Source organism: Eulemur rufifrons, chromosome 21, assembly GCF_041146395.1.
Source record: "Eulemur rufifrons isolate Redbay chromosome 21, OSU_ERuf_1, whole genome shotgun sequence".
Lineage (NCBI taxonomy): Eukaryota > Metazoa > Chordata > Mammalia > Primates > Lemuridae > Eulemur > Eulemur rufifrons.
The window spans coordinates 24,940,048-24,963,011 of record NC_091003.1 but is presented as its reverse complement, the minus strand read 5'-3'; the positions used below and the strand labels follow the sequence as shown (position 1 = coordinate 24,963,011).

General features: G+C 41.4%; 1 protein-coding gene across 1 annotated transcript in view; it reads left to right on the top strand.

The window, feature by feature from the left end:
* Positions 1-15,273, top strand: part of PIWIL3 (piwi like RNA-mediated gene silencing 3) — a 36,759-nt gene extending 21,486 nt beyond the window's left edge. The window contains exons 14-21 of the mRNA XM_069497489.1: positions 3,844-3,913; positions 8,723-8,923; positions 9,047-9,150; positions 11,083-11,153; positions 11,558-11,711; positions 12,396-12,521; positions 14,851-14,998; positions 15,157-15,273. Of these exons, the coding sequence (XP_069353590.1) occupies positions 3,844-3,913; positions 8,723-8,923; positions 9,047-9,150; positions 11,083-11,153; positions 11,558-11,711; positions 12,396-12,521; positions 14,851-14,998; positions 15,157-15,273 (991 nt within the window). The remainder of the gene's footprint in view (positions 1-3,843; positions 3,914-8,722; positions 8,924-9,046; positions 9,151-11,082; positions 11,154-11,557; positions 11,712-12,395; positions 12,522-14,850; positions 14,999-15,156) is intronic.
* The last annotated feature ends 7,691 nt before the right edge of the window (positions 15,274-22,964 follow it).

The window sequence follows — 22,964 nt, the reverse complement described above, 5'->3', positions numbered from 1 at the left end:
TTCTGAGGCACTCGAGATTCCTTTGTATTCCTTCTCCGAAGCTCCTCATAGATGAACGACATTGTTTGGTTCAGGCTTCCCCACTGTGGTTACTGAAACCGTTTGTTATTCGCACGGTTCACCTTTCCCTCAAACACGGGTTCCAAGATGGGGAGGAATCCTGGGTTCCTTGAATTCAGGTGAACTCACTATTCCCTGTCTTCTCATAACTTTACCTACTCAACCTAGTACAGTTTGTGTGACCCAAATACCTAAGGTCTCCCTAGAGGACCTGGGTCACATTCTGATGTGACTTTTGAACCCCATCTAGATTAAATGCTCAAAGTGGAGAGCTAAAATCACAAGTTCCTAGAGGTGAAATCCAAGAGATTTGCCCACAACCCCAGTTGCTGTGAGAGATCAATGGGCACAGTGGGCCCTGGTGGGTACCTTCACTTGGTCAGCTGATGCTCCCGAGGTCACTGGAGGTCTACGTTGGGATCCCACTTCTGACACTAGACTGTTAAAAGAAAAACTTTAGACAAAATTCAAGAGTTTATTGGAGCAAGAAATGAGCTGACAGTCCAGCAACCCTCCTAACCAGGAGAAGTTCAGTGTTCTGCTCCACAACATGGGCAGGCAGCATTTATGGACAGAGAATGGAAGTGAGGTATAGAAACAGCTTGACGGATTATGGCTTGGTGTTCGCTTTGTTTGGACATGGTCTAATCAGTTGGCGGCCTTTGACTGACTAAAGCATGACTGCTGTGATTGACTGAGATTCTGCTCTTTTTTGTGGAAGTACATGCCCAGAGTTAGGCTCTTAAGGTAAAGCTGACCAACAAACATCCCCCAAAAGGCAGAAGGCATCCTAGATGTGGACACCTTTCCCAAGATCACAGAGAAAGTCTTTTCTGCCATCTGGAAGCCCTAGTTTCCCCTTCATTTTCAGCTATCCTAATCCTTTTCCTTTTCTCTTTTCATTATAGAAAAATATGTGGGATCATAATTTGTAGATGGCTTTGCCCTAAGCTTACTGCTCTATCAAAAAAGGAAACTAGAGTAACAGGTTTACAAAAATAAACTAGTTTCCACTGAGGAAGAATTCCAGTGGGGTTCCTGGTGGCTCACTCTTGGCAGTAGCTGGAGTGCTGGTTGTATGGAATTTGAAAGTAATCTCTAAATTGGGGAAAGTACTGGAATTTATCTCAACTAGTCCTCGCAGGGTCAGACTGGTAGAAGCCACTCTCCGAAAGGTGGGGGACCCACATACATGTGCAACACAAACACTAACAGAACACCATGCGGCTTTAGATCTGCTTGCGCGTGTTGGAAGCTCGGACGTGGTGCTGAACAAAACAATGTTTTGCCTATCTTCCCCTTCACTTTGCTGCTACTCTAAGCTTAATTTTAATGGTGGCTGATAACACTGTTTCTTTACACACTGCCACTAAATACCTTAACAAGCCTCTCGAGGGCAAGGAACACATGATGTGCTTACAGGAGCCACCAACGGTTGACTCGCAGGCATCCTAAGTGGAGGAGGTTAAGTTGTTCAAGGCTTTATGATCTTCATGTTTCTTGCAGTGGGTCCCCAGGCTACCATGACTACTGTGACCAGGCTAGTGACAAAATAGTGTATGCCTTTACATCAGACCATTCTACCGCAAACTACGGTCCTTAGTTGCCATCACACCCTGAGCAAAGATTATGACCAGCTGGACTCCAATAGTGTCAACCTGCCTTTATTTCCCGAACTATGACTTGTTTGATTTTTGATTGGTTTGGTTCGTGGAGGCTCCTGGTAAGGAGTACACTGCAGTCTCTTGGTATCATTCTCCTGGATGGCTGTCATCGTGTCCCCCCGGGGGCACTGTGCCCCCTCAAGCATTAGGCGTTCATATGCAGTCCCCATCGAGAATGGAATAATCTGACTTCAACTACATCAGTAAAAACACAAAGCGTTATGACCTTGTGGCTGGTGACTTTCATATTGAGACCAGATAAGTTTATTATGGTGACAGAGTGGTGTCAATGCCCAAGGGTTTGGTCAACCTCTCTAAATTGACTGGCTCACCAAATGGGGAAATTGTTCAGTGAAACTAAATTTGGTCTGAGGCTGCCTCTGAACTTTGAGTCCCTACAGAAAACTGCAACCTAACTTGTGACAGAAACAAACTGAAAACCTAATTGTGAAGGGTATATTTTTGTGACAAATAGCTGTCTCAGACAATCACAGCAGATAAGCTTGTGTCAGTCACAGGCAGCAAACTGATCAGACCATGTTCAAATACGGCAAACCAAGCTGTAACCCATCAAGCTGTTTCTAACCTCACTTCCGTTTTCCACCATAAATGCTGCCTGTCCACGCTGCAGAGCACAGCTCTCTGAGCTTCTCCTGGTTTTGAGAATTGGCAAATTTACTAATCATTCTTTGCTCAAATAAGCTGTCTAACATTTTTCTTAACAATCCATTAGAGCTCTTTGCATAGAAGTCATAGTTGTTTTAAATTTTGGGGCTGACAATTCCAACATTCCTGCCATGTCTGGTTCTGATGTTTGCATTATCTCTTCAAATTGTGTTTTTTGCCTTTGGGGGGGTCTCGTAATGTTCTCCTCATGGCCAGACAGGAGGTATTGGGTAAAAGGATCCGCTGTAAAGAGGCCTTTAGTGAAGTGGTGGGAAGGCGTGGGGAGAGGGGAGGGGTCCTACAGTCCTGTAATTTGGTCTCATTCTCTAAATGAGCCTTTGCCTCTGGACTGAACTCTACAAGTGTTTAAGATTTTTTGTTTCTTGTCCCCCTCCTCCCTTAGGTGGGTCAGCACGGTTAGAGTAGGGCAGTTCCCTTTTCCCACATGGAAGGCTAGAGCTGAGCGAAGTTGGCATCTCCTGCAGTCAGTCTGTCTCCAGCCTTCCGTGGTGGTAACTAGTTTCTCCTGAGGGCAGGCGGTGTTGACAGCACGTTGCCCTGGGGCGCTGCAAAAGGGCGGCTCTTCCTCGCCCTCTGCTGGCAACAGGAGGGAATTCTTCTCTGATCCTCACTAGGAACCTGGTCAAGCTCCTGGAGGTCAAGCTCCCAGAGCTGTGGGGTCGCCTGTGACTGGGCACACTTGGAGCCCCTAAGCCTCTGACCGGGCACACCTGGAGCCCCTAACCCTGTGACTGGGCACACCTGGAGCCCCCTAACCCTGTGACCGGGCACACCTGGAGCTCCTAACCCTGTGACCGGGCACAGCTGGAGCTCCTAACCCTCTGACCGGGCACAGCTGGAGCTCCTAACCCTCTGACCGGGCACACCTGGAGCTCCTAACCCTGTGACCCGGCACACCTGGAGCCCCTAACCCTGTGACCGGGCACACCTGGAGCCCCTAACCCTGTGACCGGGCACACCTGGAGCTCCTAACCCTGTGACCGGGCACACCTGGAGCTCTAACCCTCACAGTTGCCCATGCTGAGCCTCCAGCATCTATCAATTCCAGTCCAGCGTTCTTACCCCAGAAGTGTTTCCCGGGGAGGTTTCCTGAGTCTGTGCTGGTTAGCTACGACGCCTGCTCTCACCTCTCTCTGCAGTCTTGGGGCAGTGGTTTGCCCTGTGTCCTCACCTCTTAAGAATTCTGGGAGTGTTGTTCATCTTCTCAGTCTGCTTAGCTTGTGCTTGTTGTTAGGACAGAATGGTGAGTTCTGAGCTCCTTACAAGGAGAATCAGAAACTGGAAGTCTGTTTTTGTTTTTTGTTTAACAAACTTTGTACTGAAATGCTTATCTTGGCATTTTATCACATCTCATTTCATTTACTGCATGGAATGTTTATTACATTTTCCTATGCATTACCTTTTCAACATAGATGATAAACTTCTTTTCTAGGATTGCAGTAGATGGTGCTGACGCCTATCAAGCCGAGTTACAGAGACAGACTAAGGAACCACCACAGATGGTAAGTGTCCACTTGGTATGTGGACAGTCCTCAGTTATTCTAAACTGCATCTGCATGTATTTCAGAATTTGGAATGTTGTCATCATTTTCCTAAACTAGCCAATGAATGCAAATTCATTGCATTCATTACCTTAGTAACGTTGATAAAAGCGAACTTTCAGTGTTTACCTATTCCTTAGTATCGCCATCTTATGCTAATTTGCTCAGGCTTGAGGACTTGGAAGTATAAAAACCTACACATAAGTTGAAAAAAACACTACAAATGTACAGTAATGTGGATAACAGTAATCCTCACATCATTTTTATCCCCAGATATAACCAACCTGCTGAGTCTATGACTGATCACTTCTAGTGTGTGCTTCCGCTTGCCTCACCTGGGATTTTTCCTGGGATCTTCTTTCCTTTCCTTCTATCCAGTATCTTAGGCCATGTGGTTTTTATGTTGTAATTCAACTACGATAGTGATTTTTTTTCTTCTTTTCTTGGGTTCTTTTCCCCAGTTCACCTTGTGGTGTTCTTTCTTCCCCCAGGATGATTTGGGGGGGGGGAATCTTTGTTTCTTGACCATAAAGCCAGAATGTTTTTCCCTATTGTCTTTTACATACAACCTAGATTTTCTTAATTGCCTCTAAGGGAATTGTAGACTACCTTGGAGAATACCTTATGAGCCATACTTATTCTTAAATGAAATGTATTCACTTTAAAATCTTGTTATACTTAAATTTTATGGCTTGCTTCCTGTTACTTGAGTGCTTTGTTTCATTCCTTTCTGGGCCTGTAGCGTTAAGGCCTCAGCTAAATCAGAGAACCCCCCTTCGGGAACCAGCAAACTATCGTATTTTGTATGTTAGAATTAGAGTTAAAGGAGCTTTGGTTGCTGTTTGAATTCCAGCTCTTTCTCATGGCAGGAATTTCTCGGCACATTTAGCACCGCACTGAAATTTTAAAGATTGCTTTTTTTAATTGTGGGACTTTCTTTAAAAATATTTTCTTTTGACTATGAAACTGTCCCACTCTTACTCATTTACCCTATTTTTGCTTTTTGGAACAGTGTCTTTCCCTCCTCGGGGTACCCCTTAAATAGCGTAAGGGATCATGTCAGGTGGTGCGGGAGCACGGCCACAATGTCGCGTGCTCCAAAGAGTTAAGATGGTGACCAATCATATGGGGACCAAAATTCATGTGCAAAATTGTCCCTAAGAACAGATGGAAATCTCCACAGACCAGGACTGGAGGGGAACTCACGTGCGTGACGGGAGTAAAGCTGCTGTGGCTCACAGACCCCAAAGCTCCGAGTCACTGGGCAGGGGCAGAACGTGGCTGTGACAAAACAGCAGGCCCCGTGTCTATGTTGTGTCTCAAATAAAACGTCAACGTCACAAATATGAATATGAGCAGAAGTAACCCTACTAATAAGTACTCACAGTTTGGGGGTATGCTTGTTTTCCTTCTGGTATATGGAGACAACAGCTTGTAGATCACCATTTTAAATTAGTTTTGATGAAGAAACACATATTTGTTTTAATTGGGGAGTAAGGTAGAAGTAGAAGAAATGATAGTATATTCGGGTTACGCTTATTTTTCAGAAAGGAAAGCAAATCTAGTATTAAGGCTATAAAAATAAACATGAAACAGTCATCTCACTTATATTATTAACGCATTTCTGATCATCAGACTCTTGCAGTTAAAAATGCCAGCTGGGAACATAGTCATGGTTATTCTAAATAGAAAACCATGAAATTGTTCTATTTAAAATGATTATTACACATCAACCCAATCTAAACCTCCAATTCCTCTTTTCTAAATACTTAAAAACTTTTATTCCCTTTAATCTTATATTTTAGTATAATTTCAGAGTTAGAGGAAGAATTACAAAGATAATACAAATATTCCCTCTATACCATCATCCAGATTCCCCAAATGTTACATTTTACAACATCCATTTTCTCCTTTTCTCCCTGGCCATATATATATGTGACTCATATTCACAGGAGTCATTCTGTGTGTGTGTGTGTGTGTGTGTGTGTGTGAAACACATGCTACTCCACTTATCCCTAATTACTTATTTTGAAAAGAACAGATATGAGGACATACTCTTAACCAGGTGTTACCTGTATTTAAAAAATTAATACTGACATCATACTATCTTCTAATATATACACCTAATTCAAATTCTTCCCATCATCTCCTTTATAGCAAAATAAGTTATTTGTCTCACTCAGAATCCATCCAAGATAACATGGAATGTCTGGTAGACATTCTTTTTTAGTTAACTTTTAATCCGGAAAATGTCCTTGGTCTTCTCTTGGGTTGTATGGCCTTGACATTTTGCAAGTGCACCGGCAGTTACCGTGTAGAACATCCCTCCACTGGGGTCTGCCATTTCCTTGTAATTGGGTTCAGGCCATGTGCTCTCACGTAACACCACGGAAGTAACGCTGGGTTCTTCTCAGCCCATCACATCAGGAAGCACGTGACGTTGACTCCGCTGGTAATTTAAATTTTGATCATTTGGTTAAGGTGTGGTCTGGTAGATTCCACTATTTTAAAGTTATTTTTTTCTTTGTAATTGTCTTTTGTGGGTTTAAAACATGTGAAGATTATGCAAATTTCCTGTTCTCACTGAAATTTCACTCACAAGCTTTAGCATCCGTTGATACTTGCCTGAAACAATTATTACTATGGTGCTCACCAAATGGTGATTTTTTTTTTTCTGCTTTCAGTATCCTTTCTGTATATTTATTAGTTGGTATTCTATTGTAAGGAAGAGGTCTTCATTCATTTTTTTACTCATATAAACATGGACTCATGGATTTCTAACATTTAGTGGATTATAATCTTTTACTCATGCTCAGTTTGTTCCCTTCACATTTAGTACCTTGCAAATACAACTGATGCCCCGACTTCTATCACCATAGCTTAGTGACGCCTGGTTTTGAACTTTACCTAAACAAAATTGTGCAGACTTGTCTTTTGCTCAGTGTTGAGGTTCAACTTTGGGTGCAGCCATGGTTTACTCATTCTCTTGCTCTGTGCAGTATCCCATTGTTTTTTAACTTAACTCTTTCCGTTGTTCATGACCACGTGGGATGTTTCTAGTTTGGCTATTACTTATACTGCTGTTATAAATACTCTTGTACACATGTCTCATGCACACAAGTATGCAATTCTGGTGGTGATGTACCTGGGAGTGGAATGTTCAATGTTATTAGGTACTATTAGTCAGTTTTCCAAAATAGGTGTACCAATGTTCACACCCACTGTCAGCCTGGGCATTCTGGTAGCTAAATGTCTTTCCCAATGCTGTGTGCTAAATCCACTGTGTTTAGTTTTGAGTGGTAGACATGTGAAACTTAAGCACACTTTTCTTGGCAGGACGTGGTCTCTAATTTCTGTCCCTCTCCCTCTATATGGCTGTCACAGTCTCTTTAACAGCCTCCCAGCCACATTTACCGGGATGGCAGATACCTCAGGGGAATGCAGCCTCAGTTGCTGGGATCCACTCTCTAGGTCCCCCCTTCTCTCCTATAGTAACCCTCTAATTCTTTATTGTCTTACTGGACCTGTTTGGGCCTTAACCAGACATGCCCTTATGTTTCCCTTCTGCTTGACTAGCTCTTCTCGGCAGGAGATAGGTCCATGCTATTTCAGAGGCTAAAATCTTAGGAGAAAATGTTAGTTCACCACTCTTGGGGAACTCAGGGGACAGCGGATAAAAAATTAGAATCTCAAAGATTTGACACATGTTTAAAAACTTGACCTATTAACCTACTTACATCCATGGGCCTGTCCTCGGGAGCCTCTCCTTAAATACATACATACACACATATGTAGAGATGCATGTGTCTGTAGTGTATGTGTGTGCAATTTGTATCCAAATGATTAGGTGCTTTGGAAAATCACATGTATAAGTGTTGGCAGGAACTCTTTAAATCATGACATTGTACTTGGAGAAACCCTTGGCAACTCATGTGCTCGGTGTCGTACCACACACACAGACCACAATACCTTACAGTTAGAAACCATAAAACCATATGCACTCAGGAACCAAAGAACTACTAAGTCACAACTGTGTTAAAGAGAAGTGATATCAGTGAAGAAAAACTCTTTAGAACTGTGAGACCATGCAAGTACTATGTGTTAAAATCTGTACGATGCAGTAAACCAGTGATGGGAGGAAGGGGCCGCTGGACACACTCCTACACATCCTATAAGTAGCACCATGTCAAATACATTGATTCTCCTATTAACGTCAGGAGCAGGCCAATTGGTAACCATTCTTCCTACCCACTGAGGGTCCTACTGGAGGTCCTACCCAATGTTTGAAACTTTGTGAATCAGGTAGTTTCCGTAACTCCCGAGTTTTTTTGTTCAGCAGTAAAATGGGGATACTATGAATAGTACTTATATCAAGGGGTTGGTGAATTAACGGAGCCAAGTAAAGCATTTGGCAAGTGCCCTGCACATAACCCCATAAATGGTGACTATCCTGACCATGGTATCCTTTCATCTGTTTCTTTAAACCATCCTTGTTAACATTGTGATTAAATGCCTAGAAACTGAATAACTTGGCCATTGATGCTTATTGCTAATTTTTGCCTGTCTTGCAGCCTGTTTCCTCAACATGCTCTTACCATTGCCTAATGTGATATGGTTCTAGACCCTTCACCCTTTTGGACTCAGATATTTGCTTAACAAGCAGGTCCCAGTTTGTCAGTCTTCCACCTAAATTGCCTCCTTGAGATGGTTTTCATTTGCCATATCACTCTTATTCTATCTTAGCGAATTTCACGTTTGCTTGCTTTCCAGGTGGTTTGCTTACTGTCTAATGATGAGAAAGACAGGTATGATAAAATTAAAAAATACCTATGTACTGCATGCCCGACTCCAAGCCAGTGTGTGGTGGCAAAAACCTTAAAGCGCCCCAAGATACTTACAGTTGTTTGTGAAAAGCTTGCCCAGCAGATGGTTTGCAAGATGGGAGGAGCCCTCTGGAAGGTGGACACAGGTGTATGTTAGATTTCATTGCCTTTTCTTTGATTCGTGTTTGATAAAACTTAAGAGTCTATCTTTTAGTTTATGGTTAAGTTTTGCTCATATTCTAACTCAATTTACTTTTTTAAAAAAATTAAGATAAGGAAAGCGATGTTCGTTGGTATCGACTGTTTCCATGATACTGTAAATCGAAAGAAGTCAATTGCAGGATTTGTGGCAAGCACCACTGATGAATTAACAAAGTAAGTACGCTCTGGCAGATGTTGTTTAGTTGTGGCTGTCTGTGGTCAAATGGGAGAGGAGAAACCAAGTAACACTTGTTAACTCAAGAGGTCAGGAGTTCTGTGGATGAGTTATTCTTAGTCATGTGCTCTCCTGATTTTTTTTCTGGCAAAGTGATTGCTCCCAAAACTTGTTTATATGGAGACTGGCTCTACATCATTTTCTGTAGCTGCCTAAATACCACAAACGTGGTAGCTTACAACAACACCCTCTTGTTTCTGCATAGTTCTCTGGGTCAGACGTGTGGCACTGCATGGCTCTCGGGGCCTTCTGAGGCAGAAATTAAGGTGTCAGCCAAAGCACATTCTCATCCGGCAGCTTGGTGGTCCTCTTCCAAGCTCCTGTAGTCATGGACGGTGGAATCAATTTCTTTGTGGTTGTAGAGCCAAAGTCCCTGTTTGCTTCCTGGCTGTCAGCTTCCAGTCTCAGCTCCCAGAGGTTGCCCACATTTCTTTCCATGTGGCTCCCTTCCATCTCTTGACCAGCCAGGGCACACTGGGTCCTTGTTCTGCTTTTAATATCTCTGACTTCCTTTTCTGCTTTCAGCTAGAAAAAACGGCCTGCTTTTAATGGAGCTCATGTGGTTACACAGGCTTCATCTGGAAAATCTCCTTGTCAGAAAGCCCACTGAGCCCAGAGCACAACATAACCACAGGGATGGTATCTCGCCATGGTCACAGGCTCCAGGGTAGGACAGGTAGATTCTGCCCAATGTAGGCTCTGATCAGTAAGTGCCTTTATGGGGATCACCAGCTCGTAGGGCAGAACCTCAGACGGATGTGCGTAAAGCAACATTGAAACTGAACCAGCGCCAGAGGCCCGTATGGGACCTTTTCTCTTTGCGTGCTTGTACATAATGTGCTTGCGAAAGGACACTTGCTTCTCTATCCCAGGTCTCTCCTTTCCTCCCAGGCCCTTTTATTTTCTGTCTTTAGACTAGAAATCACACTTCAAATGGAAATGCATTTGCAGTCTTGTTTGCAGTCCCTTGTACGTTACATGATGTACAGTCATCGCAAATCACCCTAGGTTTAATGATGTTTGTGGCCCAGTAGGTGTAATTCCAGAGTCATCCGGAAGATCCATCTTTATTTCCACAGCTGACATCACTCCTGCCAGTCACACTTTATTCCAATATAATGCATTGCTTTGTTCCACTTTTTTCTTTAGAATTAGAAAATTATGCTGCAATAACAGGGAAAAATCAAGCTCTCATTTATCCAACAGATATTCGAGCGCTTATCACATTCCAATGCTGAGTCTACAGCAAAGGAAGTGTAGAGCCACCATGCCCAATTGTATCCCACGGGGCTTACGTCCCAGGGAAGAGGAAGACAGACAAACACGTCAGTGTGTCAGGGGCTCAGACAGGGTTATTCTAAAATAGACAAAAACACAGTAAGGCGAGAGAAACTTGAGACAGACGTATACCTTTACTTGCTATACTGAAGTTGTCACAATAGCCGTCACTGTCCTAAAGTAAGCTGCTTCCTCAGTGATGATGGCTATGGATGATCCACTGTTAAAGATGTTGACCCCAAAGCAGGAACCCTCGGGAGCGATGGGTTTTCATCCTATCGCATTCCCCGGCAGGGGAAACCACAGTGGTCATGCACATTAAAGCATGATTGACTTGCAGTCATGTCAACAAATGCTTCCATTGCATCATTACCATACACGTGCATTCAAAACTACATGCAATGCCTATGCTATCAGAAGAGGCCCCTACTCTGACCTCTGTGGGGACATGAAAGAATCGGTCCTTAACTGGATCCTAAGCTACTGGTTAGCAATTTTTTTTTTTTTTTGGACATAGACTAATTCCAAATCCAAATGATGAAATTTGAAGAATGCCTTTTTTCCAAATGGGCGGTGTGCTTTTCTGTGAATAGGTGGTACTCCCAGTGTGTCATCCAGGAAGCAGGAGAGGAGATCGTGAACGGGTTGACCGACTGCTTGAGAGGTCAGTGTCTTGTGGAGGTTGGGGACCCTGACTCTGTATACCAGTGGTTCTCCACCAATGGAGACACGGCCCCCAGAGGACATTGGGTCATGACTGATAAACCTTTTTTGCGTGTCACAACTGGGGTGAAGGTGCTACTGGCATCTAGTGTAGTGGGACGCCAGGGATGCTGGTAAACATCCTACCACAAGTAGGAAAACCCGGCCACACACACACCACCGCTGATACTTACCTGGCTCAGAATCTCACCAGTGCTGCTGTTGAGAAACTCTGGACTAGACTGAGGAGGTGAGCAGTGAAACTGCCCTGAAAGCTACAGCGAAAGGTGAACATGAAAGTTGCCAAAGATAGCAAAGGCTGGTTTATTCCAAGTTTATTCACACGTGTTTCTGGCTTCCTTGCAGCGGCTCTGGAGGTCTGGTATCAAAACGAGTCATGTATGCCACGTTCTGTCATTGTGTATCGGGACGGAGTGGGGGATGGTCAGCTGCAAGCACTGCTTGACCACGAGATCCCCCAGATGCTGGCCTGCCTAAAAAACATCCCCTCCCGTGAAAAGTAGGTACAAAAATTGTGACATGCAGGTTTTATGAGCTCCACATTCTAGTCTTTGTAAACAATCTGTTTGGTGGGAAAACCCAATACAACATGTGATGAGAGAAGGTACTTCATACAAACACTGCCTTCCACGGATGGGTGGGGAGAAAAAAGGCCCTTCCCCTCTGGCTTTGCGTCCCACATCCAAGGCAGAGAGTCACGCAGAACTGCAACGCAGGAATAGCAGATTGCGCCCCCACGTAACCCCGATGAATCTTTTCCCCACTTCATTCCAAGTCTTTCTGTGGAGGCTTGTTCACCTCAGATGTTCATACAAATCCACGAGCATGGCTTGCCAGTGGTTTGCACTTACCCCTCCGTCATGCTGGAGTTGTAAGTCTCAGGGCTGGGGATCCTTCCCAGCTGTTCCTCCAGCCGCATCTGCTTGAGGCCGGCAGGGATGGCAGGAAGGATCCCGGGGTGGTGAGGAAGGGACCCTTCCCCTGGGCTGTGGGTGGCTGTGAAGAGATCCCTCCCCATCAGCTTTGGTCAGGTACATGGAGCCAAGACTGTAAAGCTGGAGTGTGTTGGGGGAAGCTGTCTGCAGATTCTCTAACAGGTCTTAAGCGTGTGATGTCTTAATACCTTGACTGCCTCTGAAATAAGACTGAGTAAACATAGTGACGCTTATCCTCACTTTTAAAGTGTAGCTCTGACTTTCATTGTGGTGAAGAAACGAATAAACACCAGATTTTTTGCTATTTCTGGAAGAAGTCTTCAGAATCCAAACCCAGGAACGGTTATTGACGTGGAGTTGACCAGGAAGGAATGGTAAGCCACTGCTCACGTTTGCATCTGCATCTGTGATGTTCCGTTCACTTCAGCACAGCCACTTAGTTCCAATGACTTCACCTTAAAACCCCTTTAATTATGAATATATAAGATATCAAGTTATGTTTATAGTGACAATTTAGAGTTATCAAAAATCCAGTTATATTGAAAATCCCCTAACCATCAAAATGTTTTATATAATAGCATAAGAGGTGTTAATTTTTGAAATGGTTTTTCTGTTTTTAAAGGGGGCAACGTGTAAAATGAGACCAGCTTCTCTTCTGTAAAGGATTTTGTGAATGTATTTTATAAGCAAAAATACAGCATTCAGTTTTACATGGCCAGCCCTGTTATTCATAGACATAATGTAGTAATTCCTAACAGTGATTTGGGATTTTTTTCTTAGGAGAAAGTAATCTACCATGAATGAGAACCAGCAGTCAAAACATTAGGATTAGATAGCCAAAAACTTTCAAAATATGAAGTGTTTGAAGACATTCTATGTAACAATATTCTTAATGAGAAAAGATATAACAACGGAATAAAGGGCAAAGAGAACTAAAATACTGAATATCTACTGATATAATCAAAATGAAGAAAATCAATGGAAGGGCTAAAGAGCAGATTAGACACAGAAGAAAACAATTAAATGGAAATACATTCACAACATTCCCATAATGCAGTGGAGAGCCATAAAAATGTGGAAGAAAAAAGTTTATGAAAAATGTAAGGCAACGGCCAGGCGCGGTGGCTCACGCCTGTAATCCTAGCACTCTGGGAGGCCGAGGCAGGAGAATCGCTCAAGGTCAGGATTTCAAGACCAGCCTGAGCAAGAGCAAGACCCTGTCTGTACTAAAAATAGGAAGAAATTATCTGGACAGCTAAAAATATATACAGAAAAAAATTAGCTGGGCATGGTGGCGCATGCCTATAGTCCCAGCTAACTCGGGAGGCTGAGGCAGGAGGATTGCTTGAGCCTAGGAGTTTGAGGTTGCTGTGAGCTAGACTGACGCCACGGCACTCTAGCCTGGGCACCAGAGTGAGACTCTGTCTCAAAAAAAAAAAAAAAAAAAAAAAAGTAAGGCAAGATAAGATTTGCTATATACCGAATAGCAGCTCCTGTAGGAGATAAGATGTGATGGGGGTGGCGCAATATTCAGAGAGAAAGCCTGAGATTCGGAACCCTTGGACTGAAGAATAATAGAACTTGAGCAGGAGCAATAAAAAAAAAAATGTTTACACTTAGACAAATTATAGTGAAACTTCATAAATCCTAAAAGCCAGAAGAGTAACATATTTGTAAATAAAAATTATTTAACAGTAGAAGCAAGAATACAATGAAAATAATCTTTAAAATGCTAAAATATAGCTGTTACACTAGAACTTGACATCCTAATAACCTATCAGGGGTGACAGTGAAATACAGACATGCTCAGTTAAATACATACAGTACGTACATTAACAGATCCACTAGACCCTTACTGAGAACTACCTAAAATTTGTATTTTAGGAAGAAAACTGACCAACTAAGGAACTGAGATGCAAGAAGCAATGCTGTTCAATGATGTTGAGGAGTATAAAAACACCTTGACTTCAGAAATAATGACTACTTTATAGGGTATATTAAAACAACATAGATCTAAAATACTGGACATAACATTTACATAGGAAAGGAGTTACGGGGTTAAAGCATTTTGAGATTCTTCAGTTAGGAACATTGGTAGAACTTCTGATTAACTTTGGGCTGAAGTCAAATATGCAAATGAAAGTTATGTGAAACCACAGTGGGGAAATAAAACATCCCAATAGATAGGGAAAAGTAAAGTAAAAGGCAGAAATGTTAATCCATCGAGTACTATAGAAAGCAGGAAAGGATTAAAGAACAAAGCAAATAAAAAGTATGAAACAGAGCACAACATAAAATTCCGGTATTTATCATATCAATAGCTCAAACTTGCCAGTTATACCATTTAGAGGATTTGAGTATATTCCAGTGATTCTCGGGGAGAGGGAGGATGCTTCATCCAGGGATCTCTGAATCTGAAAATTTATGGCCATATCAAATGCGCCAATTTTGTTTGTTCCTCTAGGCCTCCGTAGGTGTACTTTGACTATAAATCTCATCAGTTATTCTTACTAGTGTCAATGACTTAAGTGTCCTTTGTATATTTGCTTTATCAAGTCAGCGATCACCTGTTAGGCTTCTAAATGTAAAGGAAATTCTGTAGAACGGATTTCTGTAAACTAATATACTAAATGTCTTCATGTACTAAGTTTATGATGTTCTTTTTCTCAAATAAGCTGATATCCACATGTTCTATAATTCCAGGTACGATTTTTTTATTGTGAGTCAGTCTGTGAGAGAAGGAACTGTCACCCCCACTCACTATAATGTCATCTATGACACGGTTTGCTTGCGTCCAAATACAGTACAGCGTTTAACTTACCAACTGTGCCACATGTATTATAATTGGGCAGTAAGTATTTTTTGGTTTTGATTTCCTTTCAGATCTATAAAATGTACTGTTTAAGACTGAACAATTTTGAACCTTTGAATTCTATGAACATTTAAATTTAGGGAAAGTAGACGTAAAATGAAGAAAATCCTCAGTTTTACTCTTTCTTTCTCCCGAAGGGTATCATTCGGGTTCCTGCTCCTTGCCACTACGCCCATAAGCTGGCTTACCTTGTGGGCCAGAGCATTCACGAACAACCAGATAGTTCACTGTCGACCCTTCTCTATTACCTTTGACCTACCGAAGGAGGCCTGAGGAGGTGACGAAACTACAACTTGCAAATCTGTTTTAGCTTTTGAAGCTGGGTGTCTGCAATATTTTCGTAGATCCATAGCTGTAAGTTCTAATCCCTGACTGGATACGAGAGAGGTTCTGAGTAGTATATTCTGCTTTCAGTCCCATTACTGACTTTTTACACAAGATGAATTTTCCAGGAGGAAAACTGACAGGGTTTGGCTAGCAATTTACCCTTCAAATACGTCACAAAGACTTCATCATTATACACACCTGAGCATTTTGCATCCCAACCAGTGCCACTTTAATAATGAAAAGATTGGACACTAGTCACATAGGGAATACATCTGTGAATAAGTAAATCCTACTTGGAAAACTTTTTCAAACATTTCATTTGTTTTTAAAGAAGAAAGGAAGTTATAAAAGTAACAAAATTAGATGGGGATTTGTTACCTAATATTTAGTCCTTAGAAGAAGCAACTACTGATAAGTTACATATGAAGGATTGAATGTAGTGATATAAAAGTTGGCACCTTAGGAACAGGAAGACATTATGTCACTTTTTCCACAAAGAAGGGAAGTCGAGAGCTGTTAGCATTTCTGTTTAATTTATTCTATTGTGCATGTTCCCAGTGACATTATTATGTTAGCTGTACCCATAATAAGAGTCTTAAGTTGTTTAAGTGAAGCTACTATGTTTTTCCTGAACATTTTTTTCTCTCCACTTACAACTGTCTTTAAATGGACTTGGGAAACAATCTGTGAGAACCTAGTTTTCTTACACTCCTAAACAGTGGTATTTTGGGGGTGTGGATGGGGATTAACTTCAAATATGTCCAAAATGGTATGTTTAAAAACAACATAATTGCTTTATGTTAATTTAGGTTTGTAATTTGAACCAGTCTTAAAAAATTAAAACATTTAGGAAAACGCTGTAATCCGGTTGTCACGGTACTGCCAGCAGTGAAAACATGTTATGATATAGGATATGGGTTCGTAGTTTAAGAAAAGCTAAGTTGACATGTTCTTTTCTGAATTTAGAATTTGATTTGTGATACATTTTAAAGGTCTAAAACCATTTGGAAGGAACAAACTGAAAGTAAAACTTTCTGAATGTTTCCTCTAAATACAGTATGTACACATATCACGTACTCCTAACAGTATTGTTTAAAATGTGACTGAATAAAGGTATTCATGTTAAAATCACTGGAATGGGTCTCATTGTTTTAAAAATGTTGTTCTTAGCCTTCTTAGTCTGACCAGAGAAAACCCTTTTTTAAAATAAAAGGAAATATCGCCGTGACTAGGGGATTATCTAATTCCATTAGCCTATTAGTTTTTATAAATTAGATAAAGGAAGCTTGGCATTTGATATTTCCGGGAGAAGGTCTTACTGTCTTAAAGGCTTATAGATCAAATTTCCCATAATGTATCACAGTATGTAAGTTTCACCTTATTGCATGGGGGTTGGACAGTGCTAATTAAAGGTTTCTCAGGAATGCACTTGACCTGTGTAGCAATGCAATAACTTAAATGAACTTCCTGACTGGCAATAGTGAATGCATGTCAATCCTCCCCGAGTACATCTCAAAAATGGACAAAATACTACAAGACCATGTTGAATAGCATTAAAGAGGACAAAGGAAAAAAAAGCAAAAACATAGTACCAATATCTGGCAGAAGGAAATCTAGAAATACAACCCTCGTAGGGGACTACTTTTTATGGCATAAATTCCAGAAGAGGCAGTTGAGCAAGAAGTTGGATTTATTTTGACAGATTTGCAGTCCATGTTGAAAATACTCAAGTCCGGCACCTGCGTGGAGCGTTGCAGTTAACTTGTACACTCCTTGATTTGAGAACTTCAGGCATACACCCTGAGAGGAGCTTGAAGTACACAAGCATTCCCGGCAACAGAATGCCACCTTTAAATCATCTGGATTGTTAATCCCCCACAGTCCTCTTTGATGTCAAATATTTTATTATCCTTCAATTTCTAATACTTATGCAACATATAGTATTGAACCCCAAATCACCAATATTAGGAGGATAAGAAGACAAAGTTGAGGAAAACAGATAATAGAAATTGAACCATAGGGGCTAAAATTATGAGTTATCAACACAATATTCCAAGAGATAAAATTTAAAAATCTGAAGAGCAATTGCAGGAAAGAACCAATTTGGAGATTCTAAAACTGTATCTGCGTTCCATCACTTATCTCTTCACCTGTAACATCCCACTAATATTGACTGTGGCTACACATGTCATCTCTGTAATCCAACAGGAAGGAAGAACCATGAGCCATTTGCTGGTGAGGGGAGGGTAGTGGAAAAGATGATGTAACAGATAAAGGGGAGGGTCCCCATAAAGTGGCCAGAGAAGTTGAGAGGAGAGAGGATCAACAGCAGGCACAGGCTGAGGGAACTGGCTTTTGGCAAAAAGGAAGACGGTTCATGCTCAGGTGGTGGGACGGACAGAAGAATGGGGCAAACGTAGATTATATGTGTGGTGCAGATGAGGGGTTCCAGCCTCAATTTTCTAGATCAAGTAGGTTCTCAATCTCCTGAAATAAAAGTAGTGTAGCCACGCCCACTCAATTCACCTATTGCACACATTATTTAATAACAAATCCCTTGACTTTTCTTTGTCTTATATAGTACAATTGGGGCATTGCCTTGATGGTTTTGAAATCATATGTATATAACATTAACAATGACTTCAGGATACGGAAGGAGGCATTATAAAGTATTTCTCCTGCAAAGATGTGTTGCATAATCCAGGATTTTCTTTTTCTATGTAAAGAATGTTACTGGGACAACTGTCAATACCTGAATAAAGTCTGTAGATAACAGTTTTTATCACGGTTAACTGCTGATTTTGAACTTTGCACTGTAGTTTTCTGAAAGTACCAATGCTTTTAGGAAATATAAACTGAAATATTTAGGAGTAAAGGGGTGTCATATCTACAACTACTTCTCAATGTATTTGTAATTAGAGGTTGAGAACCAGTGAACAAGATGATCTTTTTCAAACCTGGGGCAGAGGAGGACTGTGAAAACTGTCCTACTTCCTACTAATGATCTGTTTTCTTTAATAGGGAAACAGGACAGACTCTGTTATCAGGGTGTAAATACCAAAGGTCTTGTCTATGATTAATTATTACTGATTTCATCTGAAACATAACCTAGCAGGCAAGAATAGACTCCTGCTGCTGTACCTTTTCGGCTGACTACAAACCCCGCACCATCACAGACGCACCCTTGGCCTTCCTCCCCGACTCCGACGCAGTTCACCAACATTCCATCCTCTCCCCACCACCGAGAACCCTCCCCTCCAAGATGCTACATCCCTCAGGGGTCTCCATGGTTCCTTGTCATTCTGCCCCAGCACCTTGCTCATGCTCTTTAGAACCATAAAGGTGTAGATGTCAGAGTTAGCATGTAACTGGGAGACCACAAATCTGACCCACTTGTGGAACATGGAAGCAGAGAGCCACTGTCACTCATGGGCTCTTCTGCTTCCCTCTGCCTTTCCTGACCTTTCTGTCCTGGGGACTGTTTAAACGCCCCCTCCATGAAGATGGCATCCAGTTTCACCCAGCAGGGACCACCGTTTCTCCCTGCTAGCTGTCCATACCACATCTCCGGTACTTGTCCACACCGCTCCTCCTGGTGTTTTAGTATATTTGCATATATCCTCATAAGGTACTTTCCTGTGTAGTATTTTTATCTCTTTATCCGTGTGGTGAGGTCCTGATACACAAGAATCTTTGTAACCCTAACATGGAGCTCGACAATCTACAGTAAACGCTAGGAAATGCTCACGTTGCTTTAGGAGGTTCATGCCGTCTAATGGGAGCAGCTGGTTTGGTTCCAACAATGATCAGCTCAACAGATCAGCAGTGGGAGCAGCTACTTCTCTCACGAACACTCAGCTGCCTGGGCTGCACCCTTGAGATAATTTCGTCAGTAACCTGAGGAGTTACTGATTATTTTCTACATACGCTATAGAATCTTGAGGTTCCTTTCTTCTTTCCTCATTATCTGAAAGTATATAACTTTTAAAATCTTCAAAATTCTTTTAACACTCATTTCTGATGTCTTTTTTACAAGAGCAGTGTTAGATAAAAATAGAGTTAATGTAAAGTCAGTGAATAATAATGAAAAGCCGTATCTTTCTCGTTCACATGTCAGAATCGGGCTAAAAATGAAACCACGAATCCAGAATGGCTTTCTCAAAGAGAATAAAGAGGTAATAGTGTAGGGGAAAAGGAAGGAGATCAGAGAAGACCTCCTGTTTTCTACTGCTAGATAGGTTTATTATTTAATGAGATAACTTTTCCTGTATATTTTGTATATACCCTTAATGAGAAGGTAAATTTACCTTGGAGCCTCTCACAGATTAAGTCTACTACACCTTGAATGCAGAGTGTCTGAACCCTCTTTTTTTTTTCACAAATACCAGGAAAACTGATAAATTCAGTAAAGTTGAAGAACACAGAGTAAACTTAAAAAAATTAGTGACAGTTCTATATTTTAATAACACCCTATCTGAAAAAAGAAAGTCAAGAAACCAATTTCATTTACAATAGCTACAAAAAACCCGTAAAATTCCTAGAAATAAATTTGACCAAGGCAAAGAGGGAGGGAAAGAAGAGAAGAAAGAAAGAAAGGAAACATTGGGGAAAAATCTCATTGACAGTGATTTGGCAATGATTTTTATTTTGGACCCCAATATCACTGGCAACCAAAGCAGAACTAAACATGAGAAACATCACACAGAAAAGCTTCTGCACAGCAAAGGAAACCACCAGCCAGATAAGCAGGCATCCTACAATTTCTCAGAAAATACTTGAGAATCCTGTATCTGATAAGAGGTCATTATGAAAAACATCCAAGAAATGAACACTACTGTGTAGTGATACTAATAAAACAAATAACCCTAAGCAAAGAAAATGAATTAAAAACCTGAATATCCTGAGAAGACATAAAACTGGCCAACAGGTAAAAGAAAGGTGCTCAATATCCTAATCATCAATCCAAACCACAATGAGAGCCAGCCCAGGTCCCAGGGGACCACAAGAAAGTGAGCCAGCTCAAGGATACGACGGCAGCTACCTGCTCAATCCAATCTAGGGAGGAAATGCCAGCAGAAAATAACATAAAAGACACTAAGATGTCACTTTGTATCTGACAAGATGGATGCTGTCGAGCAGAAATAACTGACAATACCTTCTGTATGGTGTGGCATCTGAAGGTGGGGCCGCCCGTCCTCTGGATGTGCAGAAAGAAGACCGTGTATTTGTGGCTCTTCATGTCACAGCCCAGCAAGCGCTCCAGCTCCCGCACTGGGAAGGTGGACTGTCTCTCCCAGGGCAGGTCCAGTGTAGGGAAGAGGTACCAGTTCACTGGCGCCTGTGGCGACTGCCCAGGCTCGACCCCTTGCCCCAGGAATTATCTAAAATGGGCATGAAGCTCACAGTCCCGGCCAACCCCGGCGCCTGTACTCAGGCCCAGCTGCTACACGGTGCCTGTACTCAGGCCCAGGCTGTCCGCAGCTGCACGGGCCCAGCACTCTGCCGGTTCTTCATGGCTGCTCCCTGCCTGGCCTGACATCTGGCTCAGCTCCTGTCTGGACAACACTACACTGTGTGCTTCACACCCCGGCACCGTCCCATTGCCCTCTGAGCCTAGAATGTTCTATACTCCCCTGAGCTGCGCCCAATTTGTTAAAAAAAAAAAAAGAAAGAAATACAAATAATCAATGCTAACATTCATATACAACAACAAAGTGCCCTCAATATGCAATGCAAGGCATGCATACTAACAAAGTTGGAGGCATCACCTACAACTTGGCCAGAACAATTAGGCAACAGAAAGAAATAAAGGGCACCCAAAATGTAAGGGAGAAAGTCAAATTGTTCCTCTTCACTGATGACAGGATCGCTTACGTAAAACTCCCTAATGACTCCACCAAAAGTACCAGTAGACCTGATAAATACAGTGAAGTTGCAGAATACAAAGTGAACTTAAAAAAAAATTAGTGACAGTTCTATATTTTAATAGCAGACTATCTGAAAAAAAAAAGTCAAGAAACCAATTTCATTCTCAATTCCTACCAAAAAACCATAAATACCTACAAATAAATTTAACCAAGGGAACAAAAGATATCTCCAATGAAAACTATAAAACATTGAATATGGATATTGAAGAAGACACAAGTAAATACAGAGAGAGCCTGTATTCACAGATTGGAAGAATTCATATTTTTAAAATGTTCATACTGCCCACAGTATGAAGAGATCTACAGATTCAAGGCAATCACCACCAAAGGACCAATAACTTATTTCACACAAACAGGAAAAACAGGCCTAACATTCCCATGGAAAGAGAAAATATATATAGGCAAAGATACTCTGAACAAAAGAACCACGAACAATAGACACAACATACTACTTGGCCTCAAATTATACTGCAAAGCTATACCATCCGAAACAGCAAGGTATTGGGATAGAATCAGACACAGAGACAAATGACACCCCAATTTTAAAATGGGCAAAAGATCTAAATAGACATTTCTCAAAGGAAGACATACAAAGGAAGTATACAAATGTATACTGCCAATATGAAAATATGGACATTAATCACCAGGAAAATGTAAATCAAAATGACAATGACATACCACCTAAACTTACTTCCAGTTAATATTACCAAAAAGAGAAAAACAAAACCAAACCAACCAAAAAAGCTGACATGCATTTGGAGAAAAAGCAAATCTTACACATTTTGGGGAGGAATGTGAGTTACTATAGTCATTATGGAAAACACTATGGAGGATCCTTGAAAAATACAAAAAAGAATTATTATGTGATCCACAAATCCCACTTCGGGATACATATTCAAAGCAAACTAAATCAAAATGTTGAAGAGATAACTGCAGCCCCTTGTTTATTGCAGCACTATTCACAGCAGCCAAAATCTGGAGTCAACCCGAGTGTCCCTGAGCAGATGAACGAAGAAAATGTGGTGGATGTACGGGAGAATAAATATTGTGAAACTCACCATACATCCCAAGGTGATTTACAGATTCAATGCCATCACCATCAAAATACCAATGTCATATTCCACAGACCTAGAAAAAATAAGTCTACTCTTTGGGACAATAAAAGAGCCCAAATAGCCAAAGCAATCTTAAGCAAAAAGAACAAATCTGGAGGCATCACATGACCAGACTTCAAACTACACTACATGATACAGTAACCAAAACAGCATGGTATTGGTATAAAAATAGAGACATAAACCAATGGAACAGAACAGAGAACTCAGATTAAAACCATCCACCTACAACAAATGACCTTTGACAAAACAGAAACAACATACACAGGGGGAAAAGAAGCCCTATTCAATAACTGGTGCTGGGAAAACTGGATAGCCACATGCAGAAGACTGAAACAAGTCTCATATTTCTCACCACCCACACAAATTAATTCAATATGGATAAAAGACTTAAATGTAAGGCATGAAGCCATCAGAATTCCCGAAAAAAATGTAGGAAAAACTCTTCTGGATGTCAGCTTAGGCAAAGAATGTATGACTAAGACCCCAAAGGCAATTACAACAACAAAAATAAATAACTGGGACTTGATTCAATTAGAAACTTCTGCACAGCTACAGAAATAATCAACAGAGCAAACA